Source organism: Pleurodeles waltl, chromosome 2_1 (genome assembly GCF_031143425.1).
Source record: "Pleurodeles waltl isolate 20211129_DDA chromosome 2_1, aPleWal1.hap1.20221129, whole genome shotgun sequence".
NCBI lineage: Eukaryota > Metazoa > Chordata > Amphibia > Caudata > Salamandridae > Pleurodeles > Pleurodeles waltl.
The window spans coordinates 55,429,930-55,444,265 of record NC_090438.1 but is presented as its reverse complement, the minus strand read 5'-3'; the positions used below and the strand labels follow the sequence as shown (position 1 = coordinate 55,444,265).

Here is a 14,336-nt window from a genome sequence, read left to right as displayed (position 1 = left end):
CTGCACTTGAGAGGGCCTGTGTTGTACAGGATGTCCCTCAAAGGCAGTGGGCTGCTATCCTATGACTATCATTTAGTGGAAAAGGTAGGGATAGGCTCCTTACTGTGAAAGAAAATGATGCCAATAATTTTACAGTTCTTAAGAATGCACTCCTGGATGGTTATGGCTTAACCACTGAACAATACAGGATAAAGTTCAGAGAGACCAAAAAGGAGTCTTCACAAGACTGGGTTGATTTCATTGACCATTCAGTGAAGGCCTTGGAGGGGTGGTTACATGGCAGTAAAGTTACTGATTATGACAGCCTGTATAACTTGATCCTGAGAGAGCATATTCTTAATAATTGTGTGTCTGATTTGTTGCACCAGTACTTGGTGGACTCTGATCTGACCTCTCCCCAAGAATTGGGAAAGAAGGCAGACAAATGGGTCAGAACAAGGGTGAACAGAAAAGTTCATACAGGGGGTGACAAAGATGGCAACAAAAAGAAGGATGGTAAGTCTTCTGACAAGGGTGGGGACAAATCTAAAAATGAGTCTTCATCAGGCCCACAAAAACACTCTGGTGGGGGTGGTGGGTCCAAATCCTCCTTTAATCAAAACAAAGAAAAGAAACCATGGTGCTATTTATGTAAAGTAAAAGGCCATTGGACAACAGATCCCAGTTGTCCAAAGAAAAGCACCAAGCCTCCTACCACTACAACCCCTACTGCTACACCTAGTGTCCCTACTAATAGCAGTGGTGGTGGGAGCAAACCTACTAATAGCCAATCCAAGGGAGTAGCTGGGCTCACTATTGGTAACTTAGTTGGGGTTGGTCTTGTTAGGGAGACCACAGAGGCTGTGTTAGTCTCTGAGGGGGCTATTGATTTAGCCACCTTAGTTGCTTGTCCCCTTAATATGGATAAGTACATGCAGCTATCCCTAATAAATGGTGTTGAGGTTCAGGCCTACAGGGACACTGGAGCCAGTGTGACTATGGTCATAGAGAAACTGGTCCACCCTGAACAACATCTACTTGGTCACCAGTACCAAGTAACCGATGCTCACAACAACACACTTAGCCACCCCATGGCTGTTGTAAATCTCAACTGGGGGGGGGGTTACTGGTCCAAAGAAAGTTGTGGTAGCCACAGATTTACCTGTAGACTGTCTACTAGGAAATGATTTGGAGACATCGGCTTGGTCAGATATGGAGTTGGAGGCCCATGCAGCAATGCTGGGCATCCCAGGGCATATTTTTGCTTTAACCAGGGCTCAGGCCAAAAAGCAAAAAGGACAGGGAAGCTTGGATCCTGGAACAATGGATCAAGTGCTCCCTAAAGCTAGGGCTAGTAGAAGCAAACCACTTCCTACTATCCCTCCCTCTACAGTGGATTCAACTTCTGAGGAAGAAGATTTCCCTCCCTGTCAGAACCTACACCAGAGGAGCTTGAAGCAGACACTGCTGAGCTTTTGGGTGAAGGGGGCCCTGCTAGAGAGGAGCTGAGTGTGGCACAGCAAACCTGTCCCACATTAGAGGGTCTAAGACAGCAAGCTGTCAAACAGGCTAATGGGGATGTCAGTGACTCTCACAGAGTTTACTTGGAGGACAACCTCTTGTACACTGAGCATAGGGATCCTAAACCTGGAGCTGCCAGGAGATTAGTGATTCCTCAGGAGTACAGAAAGTTCCTCCTAACTCTTGCCCACGACATTCCCCTAGCTGGGCATCTAGGACAAATGAAAACTTGGGACAGGCTTGTCCCCTTGTTTCATTGGCCTAGGATGTCTGAGGACACAAAAGAGTTTTGTAAGTCCTGTGAAACCTGGCAAGCCAGTGGCAAGACAGGTGGCACCCCAAAGGCACCCCTTATTCCACTGCCTGTGGTTGGGGTTCCCTTTGAGAGGGTAGGGGTTGACATAGTTGGCCCCCTTGACCCTCCTACTGCTTCAGGCAATAGGTTTATCTTGGTGGTAGTGGACCATGCCACAAGATATCCTGAAGCAATTCCTTTAAGGACCACTACAGCACCTGCAGTGGCAAAGGCCCTCCTGGGAATATTTTCTAGGGTGGGCTTCCCAAAGGAAGTAGTATCAGACAGAGGAAGCAATTTCATGTCTGCATACTTAAAGGCCATGTGGAAGGAGTGTGGTGTAACTTATAAATTCACTACACCCTATCATCCACAAACAAATGGACTGGTGGAGAGATTTAACAAAACTCTCAAAGGCATGATTATGGGTCTCCCTGAAAAACTCCGCAGGAGATGGGATATCCTTCTACCATGCCTCCTTTTTGCCTACAGGGAGGTACCCCAGAAAAGAGTGGGCTTCAGCCCCTTTGAACTTCTTTTTGGACACCCTGTTAGGGGTCCACTCTCACTTGTCAAGGAGGGTTGGGAACAACCTTTAAAAGCTCCTAAGCAAGATATTGTGGATTATGTACTTGGCCTCAGATCAAGGATGGCTGAGTATATGAAAAAGGCCAGTAAGAACCTTCAGGCCAGCCAAGAGCTCCAGAAGCAATGGCATGACCAGAAGGCTGTTTTGGTTCAGTACCAACCAGGGCAGAAAGTGTGGGTCTTGGAGCCTGTGGCCCCAAGAGCACTCCAAGATAAATGGAGTGGACCCCACACAATTGTTGAGAAAAAGGGTGAAGTCACCTATTTAGTTGACTTAGGCACTGCAAGGAGTCCCCTTAGGGTACTCCATGTAAACCGCCTGAAACCCTACTATGACAGGGCTGATCTCACCCTGCTCATGGCAACTGATGAGGGACAGGAAGAAGACAGTGATCCTCTACCTGATCTCTTCTCTTCCACAGAACAAGATGCTCTTGTGGAAGGTGTTGTTTTGGCTGATTGTCTTACTGCTGAGCAGAAAGACCATTGCATAAATCTCCTAGATCAATTCTCTGAACTCTTCTCTACTGTGCCAGGTACCACTTCTTGGTGTGAGCACACTATAGATACTGGAGACAGTTTACCTGTCAAAAGTAAGATCTATAGGCAGCCTGACCATGTCAGGGACTGCATAAAGCAAGAGGTGCAGAAAATGTTAGAACTAGGAGTGGTTGAGCACTCTGAAAGTCCATGGGCTTCTCCTGTAGTACTTGTACCAAAACCCCATTCCAAAGATGGAAAGAAGGAAATGCGGTTTTGTGTAGACTATAGAGGTCTCAACCTGGTAACCAAAACTGATGCTCACCCTATACCCAGGGCAGATGAGCTTATAGATACACTGGCATCTGCCAAGTATCTAAGCACTTTTGATTTGACTGCAGGGTATTGGCAGATCAAATTGTCAGAAGATGCTAAACCTAAAACTGCATTTTCAACCATAGGAGCCCATTACCAATTTACAGTAATGCCTTTTGGATTGAAAAATGCACCTGCCACTTTTCAGAGGTTGGTGAACACAGTCCTGCAAGGGCTGGAAGCTTTCAGTGCAGCATATTTGGACGATATAGCTGTCTTTAGCTCCAGCTGGGATGATCACCTGGTCCACCTATGGAAAGTTTTGGAGGCCCTGCAAAAGGCAGGCCTCACTATCAAGGCTTCAAAGTGCCAGATAGGGCAGGGAAAGGTGGTTTATCTGGGACACCTTGTTGGTGGGGAACAGATTGCACCACTACAGGGGAAAATTCAAACAATTATTGATTGGGTTCCCCCTACCACTCAGACTCAGGTGAGAGCCTTCCTAGGCCTCACTGGGTATTACAGGAGGTTCATTAAGAACTATGGCTCCATTGCAGCCCCTCTTAATGACCTCACATCCAAGAAAATGCCTAAAAAGGTATTATGAACAGCAAACTGTCAGAAAGCTTTTGAGGAGCTGAAGCAGGCCATGTGCTCTGCACCTGTCCTGAAAAGCCCTTGTTACTCTAAAGAATTCTATGTCCAGACTGATGCATCTGAATTAGGAGTAGGGGCAGTCCTATCACAACTTAATTCTGAGGGCCAGGATCAACCTGTTGCTTTTATTAGTAGGAGGTTGACCCCTAGAGAAAAGCGTTGGTCTGCCATTGAGAGGGAGGCCTTTGCTGTGGTCTGGGCACTGAAGAAGTTGAGGCCATACCTGTTTGGCACTCACTTCATTGTTCAGACAGACCACAAACCTCTACTGTGGCTAAAACAAATGAAAGGTGAAAATCCTAAATTGTTGAGGTGGTCCATATCCCTACAGGGAATGGACTATACAGTGGAACATAGACCTGGGAGTAGCCACTCCAATGCAGATGGACTCTCCAGATATTTCCACTTAGACAATGAAGACTCATCAGGTCATGGCTAGTCTTATTGTCCTTCGTTTGGGGGGGGGGGTTGTGTAGGAAAGTACCATCTTGCCTGGCATGTTACCCCCATTTTTCACTGTATATATGTTGTTTTAGTTGTACGTGTCACTGGGACCCTGTTCTCCAGGGCCCCAGTGCTCATAAGTGTGCCTGAATGTGTTACCTGTGTAGTGACTAACTGTCTCACTGAGGCTCTGCTAATCAGAACCTCAGTGGTTATGCTCTCTCATTTCTTTCAAATTGTCACTAACAGGCTAGTGACCAATTTTACCAATTTACATTGGCTTACTGGAACACCCTTATAATTCCCTAGTATATGGTACTGAGGTACCCAGGGTATTGGGGTTCCAGGAGATCCCTATGGGCTGCAGCATTTCTTTTGCCACCCATAGGGAGCTCTGACAATTCTTACACAGGCCTGCCACTGCAGCCTGAGTGAAATAACGTCCACGTTATTTCACAGCCATTTTACACTGCACTTAAGTAACTTATAAGTCACCTAAATGTCCAACCTTTACCTGGTAAAGGTTAGGTGCAAAGTTACTTAGTGTGAGGGCACCCTGGCACTAGCCAAGGTGCCCCCACATTGTTCAGGGCCAATTCCCCGGACTTTGTGAGTGCGGGGACACCATTACACGCGTGCACTACATATAGGTCACTACCTATATGTAGCTTCACAATGGTAACTCCGAATATGGCCATGTAACATGTCTATGATCATGGAATTGCCCCCTCTATGCCATCCTGGCATAGTTGGCACAATCCCATGATCCCAGTGGTCTGTAGCACAGACCCTGGTACTGCCAAACTGCCCTTCCTGGGGTTTCACTGCAGCTGCTGCTGCTGCCAACCCGTCAGACAGGCATCTGCCCTCCTGGGGTCCAGCCGGGCCTGGCCCAGGATGGCAGAACAAAGGACTTCCTCTGAGAGAGGGTGTTACACCCTCTCCCTTTGGAAAATGGTGTGAAGGCAGAGGAGGAGTAGCCTCCCCCAGCCTCTGGAAATGCTTTCTTGGGCACAGATGTGCCCAATTCTGCATAAGCCAGTCTACACCGGTTCAGGGGACCCCTTAGCCCTGCTCTGGCGCGAAACTGGACAAAGGAAAGGGGAGTGAACACTCCCCTGAACTGCACCTCCCCTGGGAGGTGTCCAGAGCTCCTCCAGTGTGCTCCAGACCTCTGCCATCTTGGAAACAGAGGTGCTGCTGGCACACTGGACTGCTCTGAGTGGCCAGTGCCACCAGGTGACGTCAGAGACTCCTTCTGATAGGCTCCTTCAGGTGTTTGTAGCCTATCCTCTCTCCTAGGTAGCCAAACCCTCTTTTCTGGCTATTTAGGGTCTCTGTCTCTGGGGACACTTTAGATAACGAATGCAAGAGCTCATCCGAGTTCCTCTGCATCTCTCTTCACCTTCTGCCAAGGAATCGACTGCTGACCGCGCTGGAAGCCTGCAAACCTGCAACATAGTAGCAAAGACGACTACTGCAACTCTGTAACGCTGATCCTGCAGCCTTCTCGACTGTTTTCCTGGTGGTGCATGCTGTGGGGGTAGTCTGCCTCCTCTCTGCACTAGAAGCTCCAAAGAAATCTCCTGTGGGTCGATGGAATCTTCCCCCTGCAACCGCAGGCACCAAAAAGCTGCATTACCGGTCCCTTGGAGACCCCTTGGGTCTCCTCTCAGCACGACGAGCGAGGTCCCTCGAATCCAGCAACTCTGTCCAAGTGACCCCCACAGTCCAGTGACTCTTCAGTCCAAGTTTGGTGGAGGTAAGTCCTTGCCTCACCTCGCTAGACTGCATTGCTGGGAACCGCGACTTTTGCAGCTACTCCGGCCCCTGTGCACTTCCGGCGGAAATCCTTCGTGCACAGCCAAGCCTGGGTCTACAGCACTCTAACCTGCATTGCACAACTTTCTAAGTTGGTCTCCGGCGACGTGGGACTCCTTTGTGTAACTTCGGGTGAGCACCGGTTCATGCATCCTCGTAGTGTCTGTTTCTGGCACTTCTCTGGGTGCTACCTGCTGCTAAGAGGGCTCCTTGTCTTGCGCGACGTCCCCTCTACCTCCTGGTCCAATTTGCGACCTCCTGGTCCCTCCTGGGCCACAGCAGCATCCAAAAATGCTAACCACACGATTTGCAGCTAGCAAGGCTTGTTGGCGTTCTTTCGGCTGGAAAACACTTCTGCACGACTCTCCACGGCGAGAGGGATCCGTCCACCAAAGGGGAAGTCTCTAGCCCTTTTCGTTCCTGCAGAAACCTCAGCTTCTTCTGTCCAGTAGAAGCTTCTTTGCACCCACAGCTGGCATTTCCTGGGCATATGCCCATCTCCGACTTGCTTGTGACTTTTGGACTTGGTCCCCTTGTTCCACAGGTAACCTAGATTGGAAATCCATCGTTGTTGCATTGTTGGTTTGTGTCTTTCCGGCATTATTCCTCTAACACGACTTCTTTGTCCTTAGGGGAACTTTAGTGCACTTTGCACTCACTTTTCAGGGTCTTGGGGAGGGTTATTTTTCTAACTCTCACTATTTTCTAATAGTCCCAGCGACCCTCTACAAGGTCACATAGGTTTGGGGTCCATTTGTGGTTCGCATTCCACTTTTGGAGTATATGGTTTGTGTTGCCCCATCCCTATGTGTCCCCATTGCATCCTATTGTAACTATACATTGTTTGCACTGTTTTTTAAGACTATACTGCATATTTTTGGTATTGTGTACATATATCTTGTGTATAATTCCTATCCTCTCACTGAGGGTACACTCTGAGATACTTTGGCATATTGTCATGAAAATAAAGTACCTTTATTTTTAGTATAACTGTGTATTGTGTTTTCTTATGATATTGTGCATATGACACTAAGTGGTACTGTAGTAGCTTCACACGTCTCCTAGTTCAGCCTAAGCTGCTCTGCTAAGCTACCATTATCTATCAGCCTAAGCTGCTAGACACCCTATACACTAATAAGGGATAACTAGGCCTGGTGCAAGGTGCAAGTACCCCTTGGTACTCACTACAAGCCAGTCCAGCCTCCTACAGACTCCATATGTGCTGATATGGTATTGCATTAGACTCCAACTGTGCTGAGATGCTTCTGTATAAGACTCCCTCTGAGCTGGTATGGTGCTGCATTAGACTCCCTCTCTACTGGCATGGTGTTGCTTTAGACTCCCTATCTGCTGTATGGTGTTGCATTAGACTCCCTCTCTGCTGCTATTGTGGTGCCAAGGCTTCCTCTGTGCTATTGTGGTGCTGCATTAGACTCCCTCCCTGCTGATTTAGTGCTGAATTTGACTCCCTCTCTGCTGGTATTGTGCTGCATTAGACTCCCTCTGTGCTGGTATGGTGCTGCATTAGACTCCCTCTGTGCTGGTATAATGGTGCATTAGACTTTCTCTGCTGATATGGTACTGCATTAGACTCCCCATCTGCTGGTATGGCGCTGCACTAGACTCCCCATCTGCTGGTATGGCGCTGCACTAGACTCCCGCTGTGCTGGTGTTTTGCTGCATTAGACTCCCCCTCTGCTGGTATGTTGCTGCATTAGACTCCCTCTTTGCTGGTATGGCGCTGCATTAGACTCCCTCTCTGTTGGTATGTTGCTGCATTAGACTCCCTCTCTACTGGCATGGTGTTGCTTTAGACTCCCTATCTGCTGTATGGTGTTGCATTAGACTCCCTCTCTGCTGGCATGGTGTTGCTTTAGACTCCCTATCTGCTGTATGGTGTTGCATTAGACTCCCTCTCTGCTGCTATAGTGGTGCCAAGGCTTCCTCTGTGCTATTGTGGTGCTGCATTAGACTCCCTCCCTGCTGATTTAGTGCTGAATTTGACTCCCTCTCTGCTGGTATTGTGCTGCATTAGACTCCCTCTGTGCTGGTATGGTGCTGCATTAGACTCCCTCTGTGCTGGTATAATGATGTATTAGACTTTCTCTGCTGATATGGTACTGCATTAGACTCCCCATCTGCTGGTATGGCGCTGCACTAGACTCCCCATCTGCTGGTATGGCGCTGCACTAGACTCCCGCTGTGCTGGTGTGTTGCTGCATTAGACTCCCCCTCTGCTGGTATGTTGCTGCATTAGACTCCCTCTGTGCTGGTATGGCGCTGCATTAGACTCCCTCTCTGTTGGTATGTTGCTGCATTAGACTCCCTCTGTGCTGGTATAGAGCTGCATTAGACTCTCTCTGTGCTGATATGGTGCTGTATTAGACTCCCTTTGTGCTGGTATGGTGGCACATTAGACCCTCTCTGTGCTGGTCTGGTGCTGCATTAGACTCCCTCAGTGAGCGTTTTGTTGTGCATTAAACTCCCTCTCTGTTGGTATGGTGCTGCATTAGACTCCCTCTCTGCTGGTATTGTGCTGCATTAGACTCCCTCTGTGCTGGTATGGTGCTGCATTAGACTCCCTCTGTGCTGGTATAATGGTGCATTAGACTTTCTCTGCTGATATGGTACTGCATTAGACTCCCCATCTGCTGGTATGGCGCTGCACTAGACTCCCCATCTGCTGGTATGGCGCTGCACTAGACTCCCGCTGTGCTGGTGTGTTGCTGCATTAGACTCCCCCTCTGCTGGTATGTTGCTGCGTTAGACTCCCTCTGTGCTGGTATGGCGCTGCATTAGACTCCCTCTCTGTTGGTATGTTGCTGCATTAGACTCCCTATGTGCTGGTATAGAGCTGCATTAGAATCTCTCTGTGCTGATATGGTGCTGTATTAGACTCCCTTTGTGCTGGTATGGTGGCACATTAGACCCTCTCTGTGCTGGTCTGGTGCTGCATTAGACTCCCTCAGTGAGCGTTTTGTTGTGCATTAAACTCCCTCTCTGTTGGTATGGTGCTGCATTAGACTCCCTCTCTGCTGGTATGGTGCTGCATTAGACTCCCTCTCTGCTGGTATGGTGCTGCATTAGACTCCTCTTTGCTGGTATGGCGCTGCATTAGACTCCCTCTCTGCTGGTATGGTGCTGCATTAGACTCCCTCTCGGCTGGTATGGTGCTGCATTAGACTCCTCTGTGCTGGTATAATGGTGCAATAGACTTTCTCTGAGCTGGTATGGTGCTGCATTAGACTCCCCCTCTGCTGGTATGGTGCTTCATTAGACTCCCCCTCTGCTGGTATGGTGCTGCATTAGACTCCCTCTGTGCTGATATGGTGCTGCACTAGACTCCCTCTGTGCTGGTCTGGTGCTACATTAGACTCCATATGTGCTGATATGGTATTGCATTAGACTCCAAATGTGCTGAGATGCTGCTGTATAAGACTCCCTCTGAACTGGTATGGTGCTGCATTAGACTCCCTCTCTACTGGCATGGTGTTGCTTTAGACTCCCTATCTGCTGTATGGTGTTGCATTAGACTCCCTCTCTGCTGCTATAGTGGTGCCTAGGCTTCCTCTGTGCTATTGTGGTGCTGTATTAGACTCCCTCCCTGCTGATATAGTGCTGAATTTGACTCCCTCTCTGCTGGTATGGTGCTGCATTAGACTCCCTCTGTGCTGGAATAATGGTGCATTAGACTTTCTCTGCTGATATGGTACTGCATTAGACTCCCCATCTGCTGGTATGGCGCTGCACTAGACTCCCGCTGTGCTGGTGTGTTGCTGCATTAGACTCCCCCTCTGCTGGTATGTTGCTGCATTAGACTCCCTCTGTGCTGGTATGGCGCTGCATTAGACTCCCCCTCTGCTGGTATGTTGCTGCATTAGACTCCCTCTGTGCTGGTATGGCGCTGCATTAGACTCCCTCTGTGCAGGTATGGCGCTGCATTAGACTCCCTCTCTGTTGGTATGTTGCTGCATTAGACTCCCTCTGTGTTGGTATGGTGCTGCATTAGACTCCCTCTGTGCTGGTATAGAGCTGCATTAGACTCCCTCTGTGCTGGTATGGCGCTGCATTAGACACCCTCTGTGCTGGTATGGCGCTGCATTAGACTCCCTCTCTGTTGGTATGTTGCTGCATTAGACTCCCTCTATGCTGGTATAGAGCTGCATAGACTCTCTCTGTGCTGATATGGTGCTGTATTAGACTCCCTTTGTGCTGGAATGGTGGTACATTAGACCCTCTCTGTGCTGGTCTGGTGCTGCATTAGACTCCCTCAGTGAGCGTTTTGTTGTGCATTAAACTCCCTCTCTGTTGGTATGGTGCTGCATTAGACTCCCTCTCTGCTGGTATGGTGCTGCATTAGACTCCCTCTCTGCTGGTATGGTGCTGCATTAGACTACTCTGTGCTGGTATGGCGCTGCATTAGACTCCCTCTCTGTTGGTATGGTGCTGCATTAGACTCCCTCTCTGCTGGTATGGTGCTGCATTAGACTCCTCTGTGCTGGTATAATGGTGCATTAGACTTTCTCTGAGCTGGTATGGTGCTGCATTAGACTCCCCCTCTGCTTGTATGGCGCTGCATTAGACTCCCTCTGTGCTGATATGGTGCTGCATTAGACTCCCTCTGTGCTGGTATGGTGCTGCATTGGACTCCCTCTCTGATGGTCTGGTGCTACATTAGACTCCATATGTGCTGATATGGTATTGCATTAGACTCCAAATGTGCTGAGATGCTTCTGTATAAGACTCCCTCTGAGCTGGTATGGTGCTGCATTAGACTCCCTCTCTACTGGCATGGTATTGCTTTAGACTCCCTATCTGCTGTATGGTGTTGCATTAGACTCCCTCTCTGCTGCTATAGTGGTGCCTAGGCTTCCTCTGTGCTATTGTGGTGCTGCATTAGACTCCCTCCCTGCTGATTTAGTGCTGAATTTGACTCCCTCTCTGCTGGTATTGTGCTGCATTAGACTCCCTCTGTGCTGGTATGGTGCTGCATTAGACTCCCTCTGTGCTGGTATAATGGTGCATTAGACTTTCTCTGCTGATATGGTACTACATTAGACTCCCCATCTGCTGGTATGGCGCTGCACTAGACTCCCCATCTGCTGGTATGGCGCTGCACTAGACTCCCGCTGTGCTGGTGTGTTACTGCATTAGACTCCCCCTCTGCTGGTATGTTGCTGCATTAGACTCCCTCTGTGCTGGTATGGCGCTGCATTAGACTCCCTCTCTGTTCGTATGTTGCTGCATTAGACTCCCTCTGTGCTGGTATAGAGCTGCATTAGACTCTCTCTGTGCTGATATGGTGCTGTATTAGACTCCCTTTGTGCTGGTATGGTGGCACATTAGACCCTCTCTGTGCTGGTCTGGTGCTGCATTAGACTCCCTCAGTGAGCGTTTTGTTGTGCATTAAACTCCCTCTCTGTTGGTATGGTGCTGCATTAGACTCCCTCTCTGCTGGTATGGTGCTGCATTAGACTCCCTCTCTGCTGGTATGGTGCTGCATTAGACTCCTCTGTGCTGGTATGGCGCCGCATTAGACTCCCTCTCTGCTGGTATGGTGCTGCATTAGACTCCCTCTCTGCTGGTATGGTGCTGCATTAGACTCCTCTCTGCTGGTATAATGGTGGAATAGACTTTCTCTGAGCTGGTATGGTGCTGCATTAGACTCCCCCTCTGCTGGTATGGTGCTGCATTAGACTCCCTCTGTGCTGATATGGTGCTGCACTAGACTCCCTCTGTGCTGGTATGGTGCTGCATTGGACTCCCTCTATGCTGGTCTGGTGCTACATTAGACTCCATATGTGCTGATATGGTATTGCATTAGACTCCAAATGTGCTGAGATGCTGCTGTATAAGACTCCCTCTGAGCTGGTATGGTGCTGCATTAGACTCCCTCTCTACTGGCATGGTGTTGCTTTAGACTCCCTATCTGCTGTATGGTGTTGCATTAGACTCCCTCTCTGCTGCTATAGTGGTGCCTAGGCTTCCTCTGTGCTATTGTGGTGCTGCATTAGACTCCCTCCCTGCTGATATAGTGCTGAATTTGACTCCCTCTCTGCTGGTATGGTGCTGCATTAGACTCCCTCTGTGCTGGTATGACGCTGCATTAGACTCCCTCTCTGTTGGTATGTTGCTGTGTTAGACTCCCTCTCTGCTGATATGGCGTTGCATTAGACTCCCTCTCTGCTGGTATGTTGCTGCATTAGACTCCCTCTGTGCTGGTATGGCGCTGCATTAGACTCCCTCTCTGTTGGTATGTTGCTGTGTTAGACTCCCTCTCTGCTGATATGGCGTTGCATTAGACTCCCTCTCTGCTGGTATGTTGCTGCATTAGACTCCCTCTGTGCGGGTATGGCGCTGCATTAGACTCCCTCTCTGTTGGTTTGTTGCTGCATTAGACTCCCTCTGTGCTGGTATAGTGCTGCATTAGACTACATCTGTGCTGGTGTGGCGCTGCATTAGACTCCCTCTGTGCTGGTATGTTGCTGCATTAGACTCCCTCTCTGCTGGTATGTTGCTGCATTAGACTCCCTCTGTGCTGGTGTGGTGCTGCATTAGACTCCCTCTGTGCGGGTATGGTGCTGCATTAGACTCCCTCTGTGCGGGTATGGTGCTGAATTAGACTCCCTCTGTGCGGGTATGGCGCTGCACTAGACTTCCGCTGTGCTGGTATGGCGCTGCATTAGACTCCCTCTCTGCTGGTATGTTGCTGCATTAGACTCCCTCTGTGCTGGTATAGTGCTGCATTAGACTCCCTCTGTGCCGGCTTGGCTATCCTATTACACTCCCTCAGTGTTGGAGTGGTTCTTCCATTAGATTCTCTGCCAACATATTTCTCCTTCTGTGGTCCCTCTGTGCTGGTGTGCCCCTCCCATTAGACACCCTCTGTGCAGCATTGGTCTCCCTTAATACATCCATTTATTCCTGCACAAAGGACCTTGAAGCATTTCTAGGATCCTGCAGAGGACATAAAGAGAGCTCTATCCATCCTCAGACACAATCACGTTTTGGAACAGACAGACATAAGGCACTTACCCAGCATGCCACACGCCACATGGCTTAGTAGGGCGAAGAATATGAGCAGAGATTTCATCTTGGCAGAGGACGCAGAATCTTGTCCCACCGTCAGTGCCTGCAGAAGACTGTTTGTCTGGGAGATCAGTCTAAAACACCCTCAACCTTCTGTTTCATCCCTTCCTACTTCAGAAGAAGTTCTTATAAAGAAGGAATTAGCAGAAGGTCAGAGATGTGTCAACCACAATACATCCTTCACCATCTTTATGATCACTATCTCCTTCCTGACATGCTCCACCGAAGGCGGCGTCACACCAAAGATGTGTCAACATGAGGCATTCCTCAAACCCTCAGTGAGGGTAGAGCAAACGCAGTGCAAAGTCTGCAAAGTACTGCTTCATGTTGCCTTTGAAAGGGCCTGGGTGAAGATCTCCAGACTTAAGCATGGTCTGAATATGTCCAATGGACAGTTCTGAAACTGAAGAACTATTCATTTGTTGTGTACCACTTCATGCATGCACAAATTTGCTTTGATATAGAATATGCATTTTGCACCAATATTTATGCACATGCAAGTTTGCTTTCATTTAAATATGCATTTTGCACTAATATTTTCGGGATTGAGTGGAAGAGCTCTTTCCGTTGCTGTGCAACGAAGATAATCAAATACATTGACAGAATGCAAAAAATTCCAAGATGCTGCAATAAGTGATGACGCTCATACAACTGAGCACCCACAGAGAGTGGCACGGTTTCTGTCCTGATACTGAGACCAGGAAATGCTGCACTGTTATACGATTCCCACTAAAAGGCAGGACTGCGTATTATGGTGGCAGAGCTTTAGGGCAAGGGGACTGAGTCCATCTACATGCTCAGTAACTGTCGACCCAATTACTAGCTAGCTCTCAGTGCCTCCCCTGAGCCCTAACCTACCCAGAGTAACACATGATTACAGCATCCTCGAACATGACCCTCAAGGTGTTACGACTCTGTCGTCCCATTTCCAGGGGGCGCTGTACGGGGACTGTCGGAAGCCTGGGAATCACCTTGAACACCTATCTAGAGTCCCTTGCTGACTCCTGTTTGTTTCTCTTTTCGCCTTGGTATACTTGTGTAGTACTACATTTGCTTCCTGGGACTGCAACTCCCATAATGCACAGCCTGGTAGTCAGGAAAGCCCGGATTCTGTTTCCAATTGTTTTCTATGGGAGAAGTCCAGTTG

General features: G+C 48.9%; 1 protein-coding gene across 1 annotated transcript in view; it reads right to left on the bottom strand.

The window, feature by feature from the left end:
• LOC138258332 (lectin-like) overlaps nt 1-13,347 on the bottom strand; it is a 63,178-nt gene extending 49,831 nt beyond the window's left edge. The window contains exon 1 of the mRNA XM_069205932.1: nt 13,136-13,347. Coding sequence (XP_069062033.1) covers nt 13,136-13,156 — 21 coding nt within the window. The 5' untranslated portion in view covers nt 13,157-13,347. The remainder of the gene's footprint in view (nt 1-13,135) is intronic.
• Between the last annotated feature and the right edge of the window lie 989 nt (nt 13,348-14,336).